This window comes from Gavia stellata, chromosome 22, assembly GCF_030936135.1.
Source record: "Gavia stellata isolate bGavSte3 chromosome 22, bGavSte3.hap2, whole genome shotgun sequence".
NCBI classification, from domain to species: domain Eukaryota; kingdom Metazoa; phylum Chordata; class Aves; order Gaviiformes; family Gaviidae; genus Gavia; species Gavia stellata.
The window spans coordinates 7,330,718-7,343,151 of record NC_082615.1 but is presented as its reverse complement, the minus strand read 5'-3'; the positions used below and the strand labels follow the sequence as shown (position 1 = coordinate 7,343,151).

At 62.6% G+C, this 12,434-nt stretch overlaps 1 protein-coding gene across 2 annotated transcripts; it reads right to left on the bottom strand.

Moving 5' to 3' along the window:
* Positions 1-284: 284 nt before the first annotated feature.
* SPATA20 (spermatogenesis associated 20) lies at positions 285-12,431 on the bottom strand. Of its 2 annotated transcripts, none has more exons than XM_059827976.1 (16): positions 12,397-12,431; positions 10,068-10,154; positions 9,737-9,801; positions 9,174-9,328; positions 8,787-8,930; positions 8,313-8,514; positions 8,101-8,231; positions 7,903-8,007; positions 7,327-7,401; positions 6,903-7,115; positions 6,558-6,750; positions 5,583-5,751; positions 4,916-5,124; positions 4,600-4,799; positions 4,396-4,476; positions 285-550 (listed from the first exon to the last, which is right to left on the bottom strand). In XM_059827976.1, exons 1-16 carry the CDS (start codon positions 12,420-12,422, stop codon positions 380-382), a joined length of 2,226 nt encoding a protein of 741 aa, XP_059683959.1. In that variant the 5' UTR covers positions 12,423-12,431; the 3' UTR covers positions 285-379. The 2 variants fall into 2 exon arrangements, with proteins under 2 accessions (XP_059683959.1, XP_059683958.1); XM_059827975.1 differs by lacking the exon at positions 12,397-12,431 and adding an exon at positions 11,657-11,688 and having other exon boundaries at positions 10,068-10,205.
* Positions 12,432-12,434: the final 3 nt, after the last annotated feature.

The window sequence follows — 12,434 nt, the reverse complement described above, 5'->3', positions numbered from 1 at the left end:
ATAGTTTTCCCATCTGACTTCTCCATTAACGCTGGGATTTATATTTAATTTGTTTTCCTTTTCCTCTGCAAGAAGAGGCGAGGAGCGAGCGCGTGTGCAGGGGGAGGAGGAGATGCTCCTCGGGGGGTTTCTCCTGGCCATGCCAAAACCAGCACCGGGGACCAGAGCCGGTCCTGCCCAGACGCTGCCCGAGCAGCGGTGCAGGCAGAGCCCAACCTGGTGCAGGCAGGGAAGGGCACAGCCCCGTTGCACTACCAGGAACCAACCGGGAGCCAGTTGATGCCCAGGGTGGTTTTATTATGGGTCTCTCCAGCATCCCCAGGCTGGTGTGACAGTCTGTCTCCCCTTCACCTTCCTGCAGGCAGAGGGGCCAAGAGGCTCATGGGCAGAGCATCCCACGCAGCTCCTGGGGCGAGGTGATGGGCAGGGAGCAGGCGAAGTTGCTGCAGAGATAGGCGGTGGCTTTCCCGTCCTTCCTCTCCAGGGATGCAAGGAAAGGCAACTGGCGGTAGAGGAACCCAGCGCTGTCTCCATCTGCTAACATCAGCACCTGCCGGAGAAGGAGCTGTGAGAGCGCAGCCAGCGCCAGCCAGCTGGTCCTTCCCTCCCCACAGGCATGCCAAGCTCTGGCAGCGTCCCCCCACCCACCTGCCTGAAGACGGGAGGGGACGGGGAGCCAAGGGGACCCGCGCCAGCCCAATGCCATTTCCCCATCACGCTTGCGCCGCAGGGAGCCCGTGGTCCATGACATCCCCAGCAGCTTGGCCTCCCTCTTCCCCTCCAGATACCCAGCAGCCAAGAACAAAGCCGAGGGATCAGCACACACTGACCAGGAGCAGGGCTGCCCGAGCCAGCCGGCTCCCTGGGGACACCCACCCACCCCAGCACCAGCTGCAGCATCACCCTGTCCCACCCTGCAGCCCCGCTCCTCCTGCACTCCAGATGCTTCCCAAAAGCTCAAAAACCAGCAAGCAGTGGGTCAGGGACTCTCCAGGCTGAAACGGCAGCACTAGCCAGGGGTGATGACTGGGCTGCTGTGATAATTAGCTTTTCTGAAAGGGAAAATGTTTGCCAAAGCCTCAGGGCTTGCGGGCTAATCAAGGGAAAGGCCAGGAGCTGCCAGGGAGCCTGGTGCCGACACAGATGTGAAGGGTGAGCAAAGCGCAGACCCTTCCCAGGCCCAAGGCACAGCAGCAGCATCCCACTGCCAGAGCACACGGCTGTCCCTCGCCTGTGCCCAGCCCTGCACGTGTGCCCACCTCGGCACCCGCCGAGCACTGACACGCTCGCCACATGTTTGCGCTGCTCGTGCTGCCACCACAGAGGGATGCCAACACCAAACGCTGCCACCCCAGCTCCCATCGCACCCACCAGCCACCGAGCAGTGGCACATACACCTCCCGCCACGGCACTGCTTGCCCGGCATGCAGCATCCTCTGCCACCGGCCCCGGGGCCAGGGGCAAACCCAGCACCCAGACCCGGCAGGGAGGCCAGTGCAGCCTCCCCCATGCCTGGCAGGGGCTGCCCTCACCCCCCGTGTTCCCAGAGAGCCACCACATCCCCAAGCCCTTGCCCTGGATAACAGCTGCTGCAGTCCCATCCTGTCCCAATCGCCCCACATCTCCCCCTCGGCCCCTGCCTTGACCCAGCTCTGGCTCAGCCTGTTTCCCTGCCTGCCTCCAGCTCCGCCCCGCAACCTCCTCCCCCCTCGCCTTTGTCTGGAATTAATTCCAGGAGTGATTAATTACCAATTCATGTCCAATCTGAAATTCATTATTCATTTTTCTCACAAGCTCCCTAAGGTCCTCTTGCAGGGCCAGGATGAAGGCGAGCAGCAGGCTAGCGCTCTGCAGCTGAGGAGATAATGGGATCCTTCATAATTACCCTAAAGACCATTAACAGGGCAGGGATCTATACCAGGAGCCAGGATCCAGCCCTGGAGCAGCGATCCAATCCTCTCTGCTCCTGGCACCGGGACCCGCAGGGGAGCAGCCACAGGCATCGCCCCCGGAGCACTCGCATCCCCTCGCATCCCCTCGGCAGCGGCTGCTGCCTGCGGCAAAGGGCTCCTCCGGGTGCGGGGTCCATTTAAACCTGCGACCTCAATGCCGTTTTATCAGTGGCATCTCGTTACAGCAAGGATTTCAATGTGAGGTTTGTAAGGAATTAATTACTGGAACGACCTAATTAATTGTGTTCCTGCAGATGAGCCTAGCCCCCAGCGCCCTGCCAGCACCGGGAGAGGCAGGGGACACAGCGGTGACATTTCCCCAACTCCTTGGCAAAGCAGATTCCCAAAGCTGCCGTGTCCCTGGAGCGGGAGACCCAGGGGTGCTCCACTTTGGGCAGCTTCTTGGGGTGCGGAAGGAGAGATGGGGAGCAGCTGGAAGGGGCTGAAGGCGGTTGGGAAAAGGAGCACCCGCGTCTCCCTTCTCCATGGGATGCAGCACAGAAAGAGCGATGGCAGCTGGGAGGCAGCTGGCTGCTCCCAAAGGCAGCGTGACCCTCTGAGCAGTGGGATTCTCCTCCCTTCTCTCCATCACCTCTGCAAGGCGAGAAGCCATTGCTGCTGCCAGAGGCCAGGCTGTCCGCGGGGAATGGGGAAGCCCCTGTGGGGCTGCGCTCCTGTGGGGAGAGAGCCTTCCCGGCAGAGATCCTCCTGCCACGTTCCTTCTTCCAGGAAACAATCTCAGGCTGCCAAACGGGACGGCTCCTGATCCATCCCACCATCACAACATGAGGCACACACAAGGGCAGGCATGCCCAGACCCCCACCCTGCCTGCTGCCAGCCTCCAGCTGCAGCCCCCCCTGCACACAGCCCGGGCGGGCGCCGCTATCCTCAGGCAGCTCCCGAGCACCCCGTGGCTTCCATCCCCCATGGAAATACTCATCCAGAGCACCCAGCCCTCCTCTTCCTCCATGCTCTGAGGAAAGCAACAGCCTGAGGGAGATGGAGCTGCCCCTTGGGAGCAATCATCCCCACCAGCCAGGCTTGTTACCAGCTTAGCAGGAGGGAAACAAGCTGCACAGGAGGAGGGGGAATGGCTGTGCTATTTGCTCTGCTCAAGACCCCAAAGCTGCCGGCTGCGTCCCCCCCAGAGCCCGCATGGACTCAGGGGACCAACGGCTGAACCAGCTGCAGGGAAAGGGAGGAGGTTATTAGCAGCGGCTCTGGGATCCCCACTGCCACCACGTCCCTTCCCGTCCCTGCAAACTGGGTCGCCCGTTGTAATCCTTCAAAGGGAGAGTGCGGGAGCAGAGGCCTCTCACGAAGCACGGGCTCCAGCATGGCCAAGGGCGCTGCTGGACAGGAGATGGTGGAGGAAGGACAGAGAGCTGCATCCCCGACCCGCGCTCCTGGGCAGAAGTTCTGACTGTCCTCCAACAGCGGCATTAAACACCGCTGGGCACGTAGGCAGAGGGTCAGAGATGAAAGCCTCCATGGGCTGAGCTAACGTGAGGAGAGAGCAGGGAATCCCATGCTGATGGCTCAGCCCTCCCCAGTTCACCCCAGCCGGGGTTACAGAGGGAAACCAGTGCTTTGGCCCCAGTGCCAGCTCCCCCCGTGCTGCAGCTCAACGTGCCAGTCCCTGGCACCAGGACCCCGACAGGCGGGGATGAATTTGGTCCAGAGGCTGAAACGCTGAGCCCCCTCTCCTGCAGCCTAGCCCCGCTTCCCTCGGCTCGACAGCCTTGCCAAGGCGTGAGCCACCCGTCCCCAGGGCAGGGACGCTGCCCGCCGAATGTGATGGGTGCCATCTGCCACGCTGCCCTTCCCTGCCAGCTCCATGGGCAGCAAACAGCTCCGTCCCCACAGCAGCACGGCTCCTCCGTGGGATGCACAGTTGGGGGCAATGCTTTTGGGAAAAGCTATCCCCTCCCAGCTGGGGGTACCCACATCTGCAACACAGCCGGAGCGAGGTACCACCTTGCCACTTTTCAAGGACGCAAGGGTGGCTCCAGGCAGAAAGTGACCCAGACACCGGCTGGATCCGCGCTGGGCATGACACATCTGCACCGGAACGAAAGGTTTTCCCTTGGGAGAGCAGCGCTGGGGATGCTGGGCTCAGGCTGAGAGCGGTGTAAACAGCCGGCAGTGACAGCAGCCACTGCTGCAGCCGCTCCCTGGGTGTGCTGTCAGCTCTCTGTGCCAGGGAGAGGTGTGCAGGGGCTCAGCCGTGACCCTGCCGGCTGCGCTTACAAATAAGGACAGGATAGGATGCTCCCCTGAAGGGAGGCAGGGCAGAGAAGGAGGAGGATGGATGCTACAGCCGCACTGGGAGAAAGGACGAAGGCATCAGCAATGCAGGCAGCAGCACGGAGCATGACCGCAGCTGGCAGGGAGCGGCTGCGCAGGGGGCCAGGGGAGGGCTGGCAGGGCTGGCACCTCTACCTTGTTGGGGCTGAAGACAGAGCGGACGCAGCGCAGCATCTCTTTCGTGTCTTCTCCTTGGGGGTCCCCACAGATAATGACCTGTCCAGGGAGAGCGTGGGTGGCAGGAGGGAGAAAGCAGAGAGCTGTGACTGCACCCACACCACCGCTGGGCCCCCTCCCTGTGGCAGGTCCTGTAGGGGACATGTGAGCCCCAGCCTGTACCTGTTTGAGGGTGTGGTGGAAGACAGCGGTGGCCCGGGCCATCTCTGGTAGGGCTACTGGGATCTTCTGCAGCCTCTCTGAGAAAGCGGCCAAGATTTTCCCGGCTTTTTCCACCCACTCCATGTGGCCGGAGTAACAAGCTGCTCGGAGCAGGTTGGTGACAGTGACCGAGTTGGCGGTGGGCTCTGCTCCGTCTTGGTCTGCGGGGGACAACACCTCCTCCATCAGCCCAATGCCTTGCCAACCTGCCAGGCATCGCCCCTAAGCTGCCCCACCCCACAAACCATGCAGAGCATGGCCATGTCCCCAAGCTCACCATCCTTCAGGCGCAGGAGCAGAGAGGAGTCGCCAGCCTCGCTGGAGAAATACGCGAAGCCTTTGGGGTCCCAGAAGAGCTTGTCTTGCATGTGCTGGAGCTGCAGGGCCCACTCCAGCCAGCCCTGCTCCAGCGAGGCTTCATACAGGTCAAAGAGAGCCTGGATGACGAAGACGTAATCCTCCAGGAAGCCCTGGATGGGCACAGTGCTGCAGCGGCAGATGGGAAAGGAGCATCAGGGTCTCTACACCGGCCAGGTGGGAAACGTTCTCCAGCCCAGCAAAGCCCTACCCGCTGGTCTCTGCTGCCCGAGGAGATGCCACCTCAGAGCTCAGTCCAAGATAAGTAGTGGCTGTGCCAAGTCATCACACAGTTCAGCTCCAGGTTTCTGTAAGGTTGAGCGGCAGCAGGGGAGGGCAGGGGGAGGCTTCTGCCAGCTCCAAAGATGAGGAACGGAAAAGGATTTGACCTTAATTCCTCCTCACTGGCTGGGGGGCACTAATCCATGCCAAACTGCACCAGAGGCAGTTCTGTGCAAGGCAAACAGCCTCTGTCCCTCCAAGTTCAGTCCTGCCTGGAGCTGGGGAGGACGTGGACCACCGGGGTCCTGGGCAGCTCCCGCAGGGTGGCCAGTACGTCCGGAGACACTCTCTGTACCCCTGCTTACCTCTGCTCCACCATGCTGTCTTTGCCCCGGTAGCAGCTCCGCAGCAATCTCCCACTGGTGGGGTCGAAAAGGTGTCTCTGCAGGAAGGCGGCTGCCTGCGCAGCCCGGCTCACATACTCCTGCTCGGCCAGGGCCGCCCCAGCCTGGGCAAAGCCCGAGATCATCAGCCCTGCGTAGGCACAGACATGGGGAGAGGTTCAAGGGGAGGGGGGGCACAAGGGACCGGCGGGTGTGTCACTGTCTTTCCTTTAAAGGATGCTCAGCATGAGGCTCATCCTCCCTGGCGTTCCAGGCAGATCAGGGCTCAGTCATCAGCTCTTCCACTCGGTTCAAACCACTAAGAAAGTCACTGACTGTCACCAAAGAGAAGGGCAGAGTGCTGCAAGGCCAGCAAGAGCTAAGCCGTTGCTTGCGGGCAGGAACAGGGCTTAAGAGAGCCTTCCTGTTCGTAGACTTAGCTGCATAATAGAACTCCAGCTCAGACCAGCTCCAGACCCAGCTACCCAGGCATTTACTGCTGGGAACAGTGCCTGGGGTACTGCAGTTATTACCTGCTGCAGGACACCGGGCAGACGGGCACAGAGCTGTGGTCCCCCCGCTAAGGCAGCAGTGGAGATGGGCTCTGTGCCCCGCCTGGGTCCTGAATCCCCAACTCAGTCCCCTTCCCCGGCGCCCAACTGGGGGAGCCGGGCTGAGCCAGGGGAAGAGTTTTGCTGCTCTCTGCTGGCAACAGGGGAGGAAAATAAAGCCAGAGCAATATCTCAATCCTCAGCAGCCCCATGGCTTGCCTGTGTGGGGCTGCTTCCCCCAGGCACTCCCACAGCCCCAGACCCCAGCCCACCCACCACCTCCCCGGGGGCCTGTCCGGTCCCAGCAGGACTTGCTGCTACAAGCCCCCAAAAACTTGCTGGCCCCGGGCAGCCGTGGAGGGGTCCGGCCAAGGCACGCACCCCCTGGAGCTGAGCTGCCTCTCACCGTTCCACGCCGCCAGCATCTTGCTGTCCAAGTGTGGCCGTGGCCGCTGCGCCCGGGCTGCAGACAGCCTCCGCCGGCCCTCCCGCAGCAGGGCACCGAGCCGCCCCGGCTCCAGCCCGAATCGGGCCGCCGTCAGCTCCGGGGAGCACCGGACAATAAGGACGTTCTTGCCCTTCAGCTCCTGATGGGGGTCCTGAAAGGAGAGCCCCGTTCTATGAACACCGTCAGGCTGAGGAAGGGTTGAACACCGTGTGCTTTCGGGATGCTCTACCATCCTCCCACACGCAGGGGTGCGGGTCCCCCACCGACACTCCCGGTACCGGGCAGGTCTTTGCTCTCCCTCACCTTCATGGGGCTCACGTTGCCAGTCTCCTTCACTCCATAGTGGTGCATGAAGACATCTGCCAGCATCGTCCCCTCTGTGGCCCCCTCGACAGGATCAGGAAGGAGCGCCTGGATTTCCTCGGCCGCCCACACACAGAAAGCTCCTTCTCGCTTCTCTCCAGATGTGGTGGTCGGGTAGGAATCGGCATCTTCTGCGCTGTAGAAACCTCCTGCCTGGGAAAAGAGCAAGAGAGACCCTCCAGCTACCAGGACAGCACCTTCAGCCAGCTCCCCATCACTGCTGGGCTGGGCAGTCCGGCCAGCAAGCCCCAGCAGTGCCCCAGTCTGAGCTCAGCTCGGAAGGGAAGGAGGGAAAAGCAGCCCCGAGCCATGTCCCAGGGCAGGGTAAGTGGCTCTCTTTGGCCCAACTCAGGGAACAACCTACCTGGTCACTCAGGTCCCGTGAGACATAGAGCAGAATGTCTCGGGTGACTTCGGCAAAGAATTCATCGCCAGAGATCTGCAGGAAGCACGGGGTGGACATCAGTGTTACAAGGGGCAGGGGGAAGGCAAGAAACACAGCAAGATATAATAAGATACTCAGATTTAAAGAGCTGGCAAAGGCAGGCAAACACATTTGAAAGTCCAGGGATTTTAAACATGGGATGGATTCAGAGTAAGATCTCTGATAGGAATCTACGGGCACTGGAGAGCAACCCTGGAGTTACACCAACGTCAGAGGCAGCAGCATGTTTGTTGACTTGCAAAGACGAGCCAGAAGGCTCTTCCCTCCCCTCTTACGCTCAAAACCCTTGGGGCCACACTGTCATGGATTTGTGCAGTGTTTCTGGATGAAGACCGGTAGATGAAGGGGAGTATGTGACTGCTCCACGCCTGTGGGATGGCCAACATCTTGGGGAACAGGCTTTGAAGCTGCTTGCCAAACCAAGGCAGCCCTCCCCAGCCAGCACTCAGCATGCTGAGTGAGGCCCCCCCCCGCAGAGGGATGCCGTGGCTATACCTGAAACGCTCTGCTATACGTGGCTGCCAGCTGCCCCTGGTCGTACAGCATCTTCTCAAAGTGAGGGACATGCCAGTGCTGGTCGGTGGAGTAGCGGTGAAACCCCTGCAAAGACCAAGTGGACACGTCTTCACCCCACGTCTCCACCCCACATTTCCTGGGCATGCCGGGGATTTACCCCTGAGGCTTAACTCCTACCTGACCAATGTGGTCATGGATGCCCCCGTGGGCCATCATCTTGAGGGTATGCAGAGCCATCTGCAGTGCCCGGGCACCTGCTGGAGTTGTTCGGTGCAGGGCCCAGTACGTGAAGAGGAAATTCAAATTCACTGAAATACAGGGAGAAAGTGAGAGGCTGTGGGATGGGCTCTGTCCCCACGGCGGGGCTCAGCAGCAGAGACCAGACTGACCTGGGGTGGGGAACTTGGGGGATTCAGAAAAGCCACCGTAGTCCTCATCATAGGAGTTGGAGAGCTGCTGGAAACAGGTGGCCATCACCTCTTTGGCTGGTGGGGGTGACTCCTGGCCCCGCACACGGATCTCGGAGCTGTGTAGCAATGCTTCCAGGATCTTCTGGCTGCTCTCCAACAGGGCATCTTTGTTCTCCTTCCACTAAGATACAGAGTGAGAAAGTCAGTTCTTCCATTTTTTGTCTCTCTTTCTGCTTCCTGCATTGCACCAGTCCAAACTGCACCTCCAGTTCTCGGTCCGCTTCCCCAGATCAGTTTAAATCCATCTCTAACCCAGCCAAAGCTCTGACACGTTCTCTGGGCTACTCTTTCTCATGACTGTATCTCTTAACTGAATCACCCATCAAGCCCAGACCGATTTCCCTGCAGCCCCTTTGGTTGAGCACTGCCTGCTACACCATTCCAGCTCCGTACCTGCTCTGCGATTCGGAGCAGCACAGTCCGAAAGCCAATGCGATGAACTCCATCTTCAGGAGGGAAGTATGTCCCCCCTGCAAAGGGCTTCAGGTCTGGAGTCAGCCAGACACTCATCGGCCAGCCACCTCCACCACTGGTTGCCTGAAAGACAAATCATGGGTGCACCAGGGTCACGCAAGAGGCACCCTCTGCTCTGTACCCCTCCAGCACATCCAAGTGCCTCACTTGAGGACCAACGTGTGCTTCTCTCCACCCTTGTGATCATGCATGGCCCCATTCAGACCACCCCACATACTGGTTCTTCTTGCCTGCGGAACATGACCATGAACCTCACCTTGAGAGAGCCAGTCAAAGCTTCTCGAGCCCTGCCCGTCCCTCCCTTACCTGCACGAAGGTCATGTACACTTTGTCCACATCTGGCCGCTCCTCACGATCCACTTTGATGCACACAAAGTTCTTGTTCATAATCTCCCCGATCTCCTTGTTCTTGAAGGACTCCTCCTCCATCACATGGCACCAGTGGCAGGTGGAGTAGCCAACTGAAAACAAGCTCAGGCGAGTGAGGAAAGGCCCTTTGCCAGGAGCAGGACACGCGTTACGGGGAGATCGCTCAGAGGTGGGGAACCCCGCTATGGGCAACAGCTGCTGCCCCGCTAGAGAAGAGATGGAGGAGAAAGCCCTCCTGCAAGCATGGAGGCTTGCAGGGCCTCCTCTGCTCTCCAGCTCTTGCTCCTAAAATCTGGCCAAGGACTCTGGTCCTTGACGCAGCCCATCTTCAGAGCGAGCTATTAAAGCACGTGGCCCTCTCTTGCTAGCAGAGAATTAGTGCTCACTGCCCGTCCTTACCGATGTGGCTACTCACAGACCAGCTCAGGACGCAGCTGAGCTTATCTGGTCATCTACTGAACAACACGTGGGAACATGAAATATGTCTGGTTTCTGGTTACCTGACAGGAATATCAGCTTGTTTTCCTTCTTTGCTTTATCAAAAGCTTCCTGACCCCAAGGGTACCTGTGGAGGGAAGACAAGAAAGGGGCTGCCGTGGTCACCACTGCCGGGACCTGGGCTCCTCTGAAGATGCCTGAGAAGCTGCTGCCCGGTGGAGAGCAGTCAGGAGAGCCGGGGGCACAACCGGCTCAGGAGCGCGGACCCCGAGCCCGCGGGGAGCTGCACAGGAGGCCAGGCTGTTTCGCCTGCCATCACTTCCGTGGAAGTGAGTCCCTCAGCCCCACGGACACAGGGAGAGGAGGAGGGAGAAAGGCACCGGTCGCTCTTACCAGTCCACGGGGTTGTGAGCGTGCTGCAGGAGGTAGGGGGACTTCTCGTTAATCAGGCGGTTGGTGTGACGAGGGATGCTGGGGGGGCTGGTTGTGCCCCCCGTGGCCATGGTCACGCTCCCCCTTAGAAACGTGTACCTGCGACGCCAAACAGGCTCATGGTTTCCTTGCTCACCACAGCACAGCGCAGCCCCTGGAGAGAGCCGCGACGCCCCAGACCAGCACCACCTTCACCCCAGCTCCTGCGGCTGCCCAGCGTGGCCCCGTGACGGGGGGCTGCTCCCCGCTATTCGCTCCCTGTGCCAGGCTAACCGCTCTCAGCCCCAGGGCTGGGTGGCTCTGCTGGGGCTCAGTCCACCTCCGTTCCCCTCCAGGACCCTACAGGGCCCTCCCCACTTGCTGGAGGCTGAGGTGAGGTTGTTCTCCTCCGACTCGGCCCAGGCATGGCCCGGGGACTGCCACCCCCAGGGCTCCCTCCCCGCCAGCCCCCAGCCCACCGCCGGCATCCTTTGGGGGCACAGTCACCCGGCAGCCGGGGGTAAGGGAGCAGCATCCGTGGGGTTTGCCCTGTGTGTCCCCAGCGAGGAAAACCCCTCCCGTGGGTGCAGGGGTAGGTGCGGGGTCAGGGTGCGGGCAGGGTGGCATGGGCTCTTCGTGGCGAGGGGAGCGGGGAGCAGGAGGGGAGCGGGACCTGCTGCTGGGCGGGATGCAGGGATGCAGGAGGGGGGGCAGGAAGGGGGTGCAGGGAGTATGTAAAGTCATGCAGGGGGTATAGGGACACAGAGAGGATTTAGGGGAACACAGGAGGGGTGCAGGGAGGATTTAGGGGCATGCAGGAGGGGTGCAGGGAGGATTTAGGGAGGATGCAGGGGGATGCAGGGAGGACGCTGGGGAATAGAGGAGGGGTTTAAGAGTGCAGAAGGGATTTAGGAGAGATGCAGGAGGGGTGCAGGGAGGATTTAGGGGAATGCAGGAGGGGTGCAGGGAGGATTTAGGGGAACGCAGGAGGGGTGCAGGGAGGATTTAGGGGAACGCAGGAGGGGTGCAGGGAGGATTCAGGGGAACGCAGGAGGGGTGCAGGGAGGATTTAGGGGAATGCAGGAGGGGTGCAGGGAGGATTTAGGGGAACGCAGGAGGGGTGCAGGGAGGATTTAGGGGAATGCAGGAGGGGTGCAGGGAGGATTTAGGGGAACGCAGGAGGGGTGCAGGGAGGATTTAGGGAGGATGCAGGGGGATGCAGGGAGGACGCTGGGGAACAGAGGAGGGGTTTAAGGGTGCAGAAGGGGTTTAGGAGGGATTCGGGAGGGTGCAGGGGGGGTCCAGGAGAGATGCAGGAGGGGTACAGGGCGCTGCACGGATGCCGGAGGATTCAGGGGGGTGCGGAGGGGCCGCGGGGGATTTAGGAGGGGCGCGGGGAGGACGCGGGGGGGCGGAGGGGAGGGCAGCGGTGACGCAGAGGGCTGCCCGCTGCCGCAGCCACCGCTGCCCACCGCCCCGCAGCGCCCCAGCCGGGGCCCGCAGCCGCCCGCCCCCGGGGGCCGGCCCCGCCCCGCCCCGCCCCGCGCCCCCCGCCCGGCCCCACCCGGTACCTGCGGGCCCGGCGCAGCGGCGCCGCCAACATGGCGGCGGGGCGGGGCGGAGCGGGGCGGGGCGGAGCGGAGCTGCCGCCGCTCCCCGTGACCGGCCCGAGGCCTCGGGGGCGGCGCCGCCGCAGCCCGACCCGCCCCCCCCCCCCCCCCCCCCCCCCGCCCGCCCCCGTTGCCCGCCCCGGGAGCCGCACACCGGGTCCGTCAGAGCGTTTTATTGTCTCACAGGCAGCCCCGAGCCGCCGCTCTCCAGCAGCGCCGACGCACCGGCGCCCCCCCGGGCCCGGCAGCGGGCGAGGAGGCGGCTGCCCCCCCACGGGGCCCGGCCCGCCGCTGCTGGAGGAGGGGCCGGGGGGGCTGCGGGCGGCAGCGAGCGGGAGCGGGGCGAGGGGCGGCGGGAGAGGGGCGGGGGGGTAACAGCCAGGGGGGCGCGAACCGGCCGGGGACCCCGCGCAGGGCAGCGGCTGCCCGGGGAGGGGAGCGGGGCTGGGGGGGGGACACGACACCCCGGCTCCCCCCGGCCCCAGCGCTGCCCCGGCTCCCCGCAGGCCCCGGGGCAAAGCCCCCTCCCCCGGGGGGACCCGTCCAGCAGCGAGCCCCCCCGCACCGGCCCAGCCCACCCCAGGGGTGCCACCAAACCACAGTCCCCAGGACGGACCCCACCGTGGCCCCCACGCCACCGGCTCTGGCCTTCGCAGGGGAGGGGGGGTCCCCTCCTGCTTGTCAAGCACGGGGGCTCATGCTGGCTGCCCCCCCCGCCAGCGGGCATGGGGAGGGGGCT

Bases quoted from the DNA above. Each gene is read 5' to 3' on its own strand.
- SPATA20 (XM_059827975.1), bottom strand. From the start codon at position 11,688: ATGTTGGCGGCGCCGCTGCGCCGGGCCCGCAG. The intron at 10,206-11,656 runs GTACCGGGTGGG...TTGGCGTCGCAG, and splicing joins CCGCTGCGCCGGGCCCGCAG to GTACACGTTTCTAAGGGGGA. The intron at 8,931-9,173 runs GTAAGGGAGGGA...TTTGTCTTTCAG, and splicing joins TGTACATGACCTTCGTGCAG to GCAACCAGTGGTGGAGGTGG.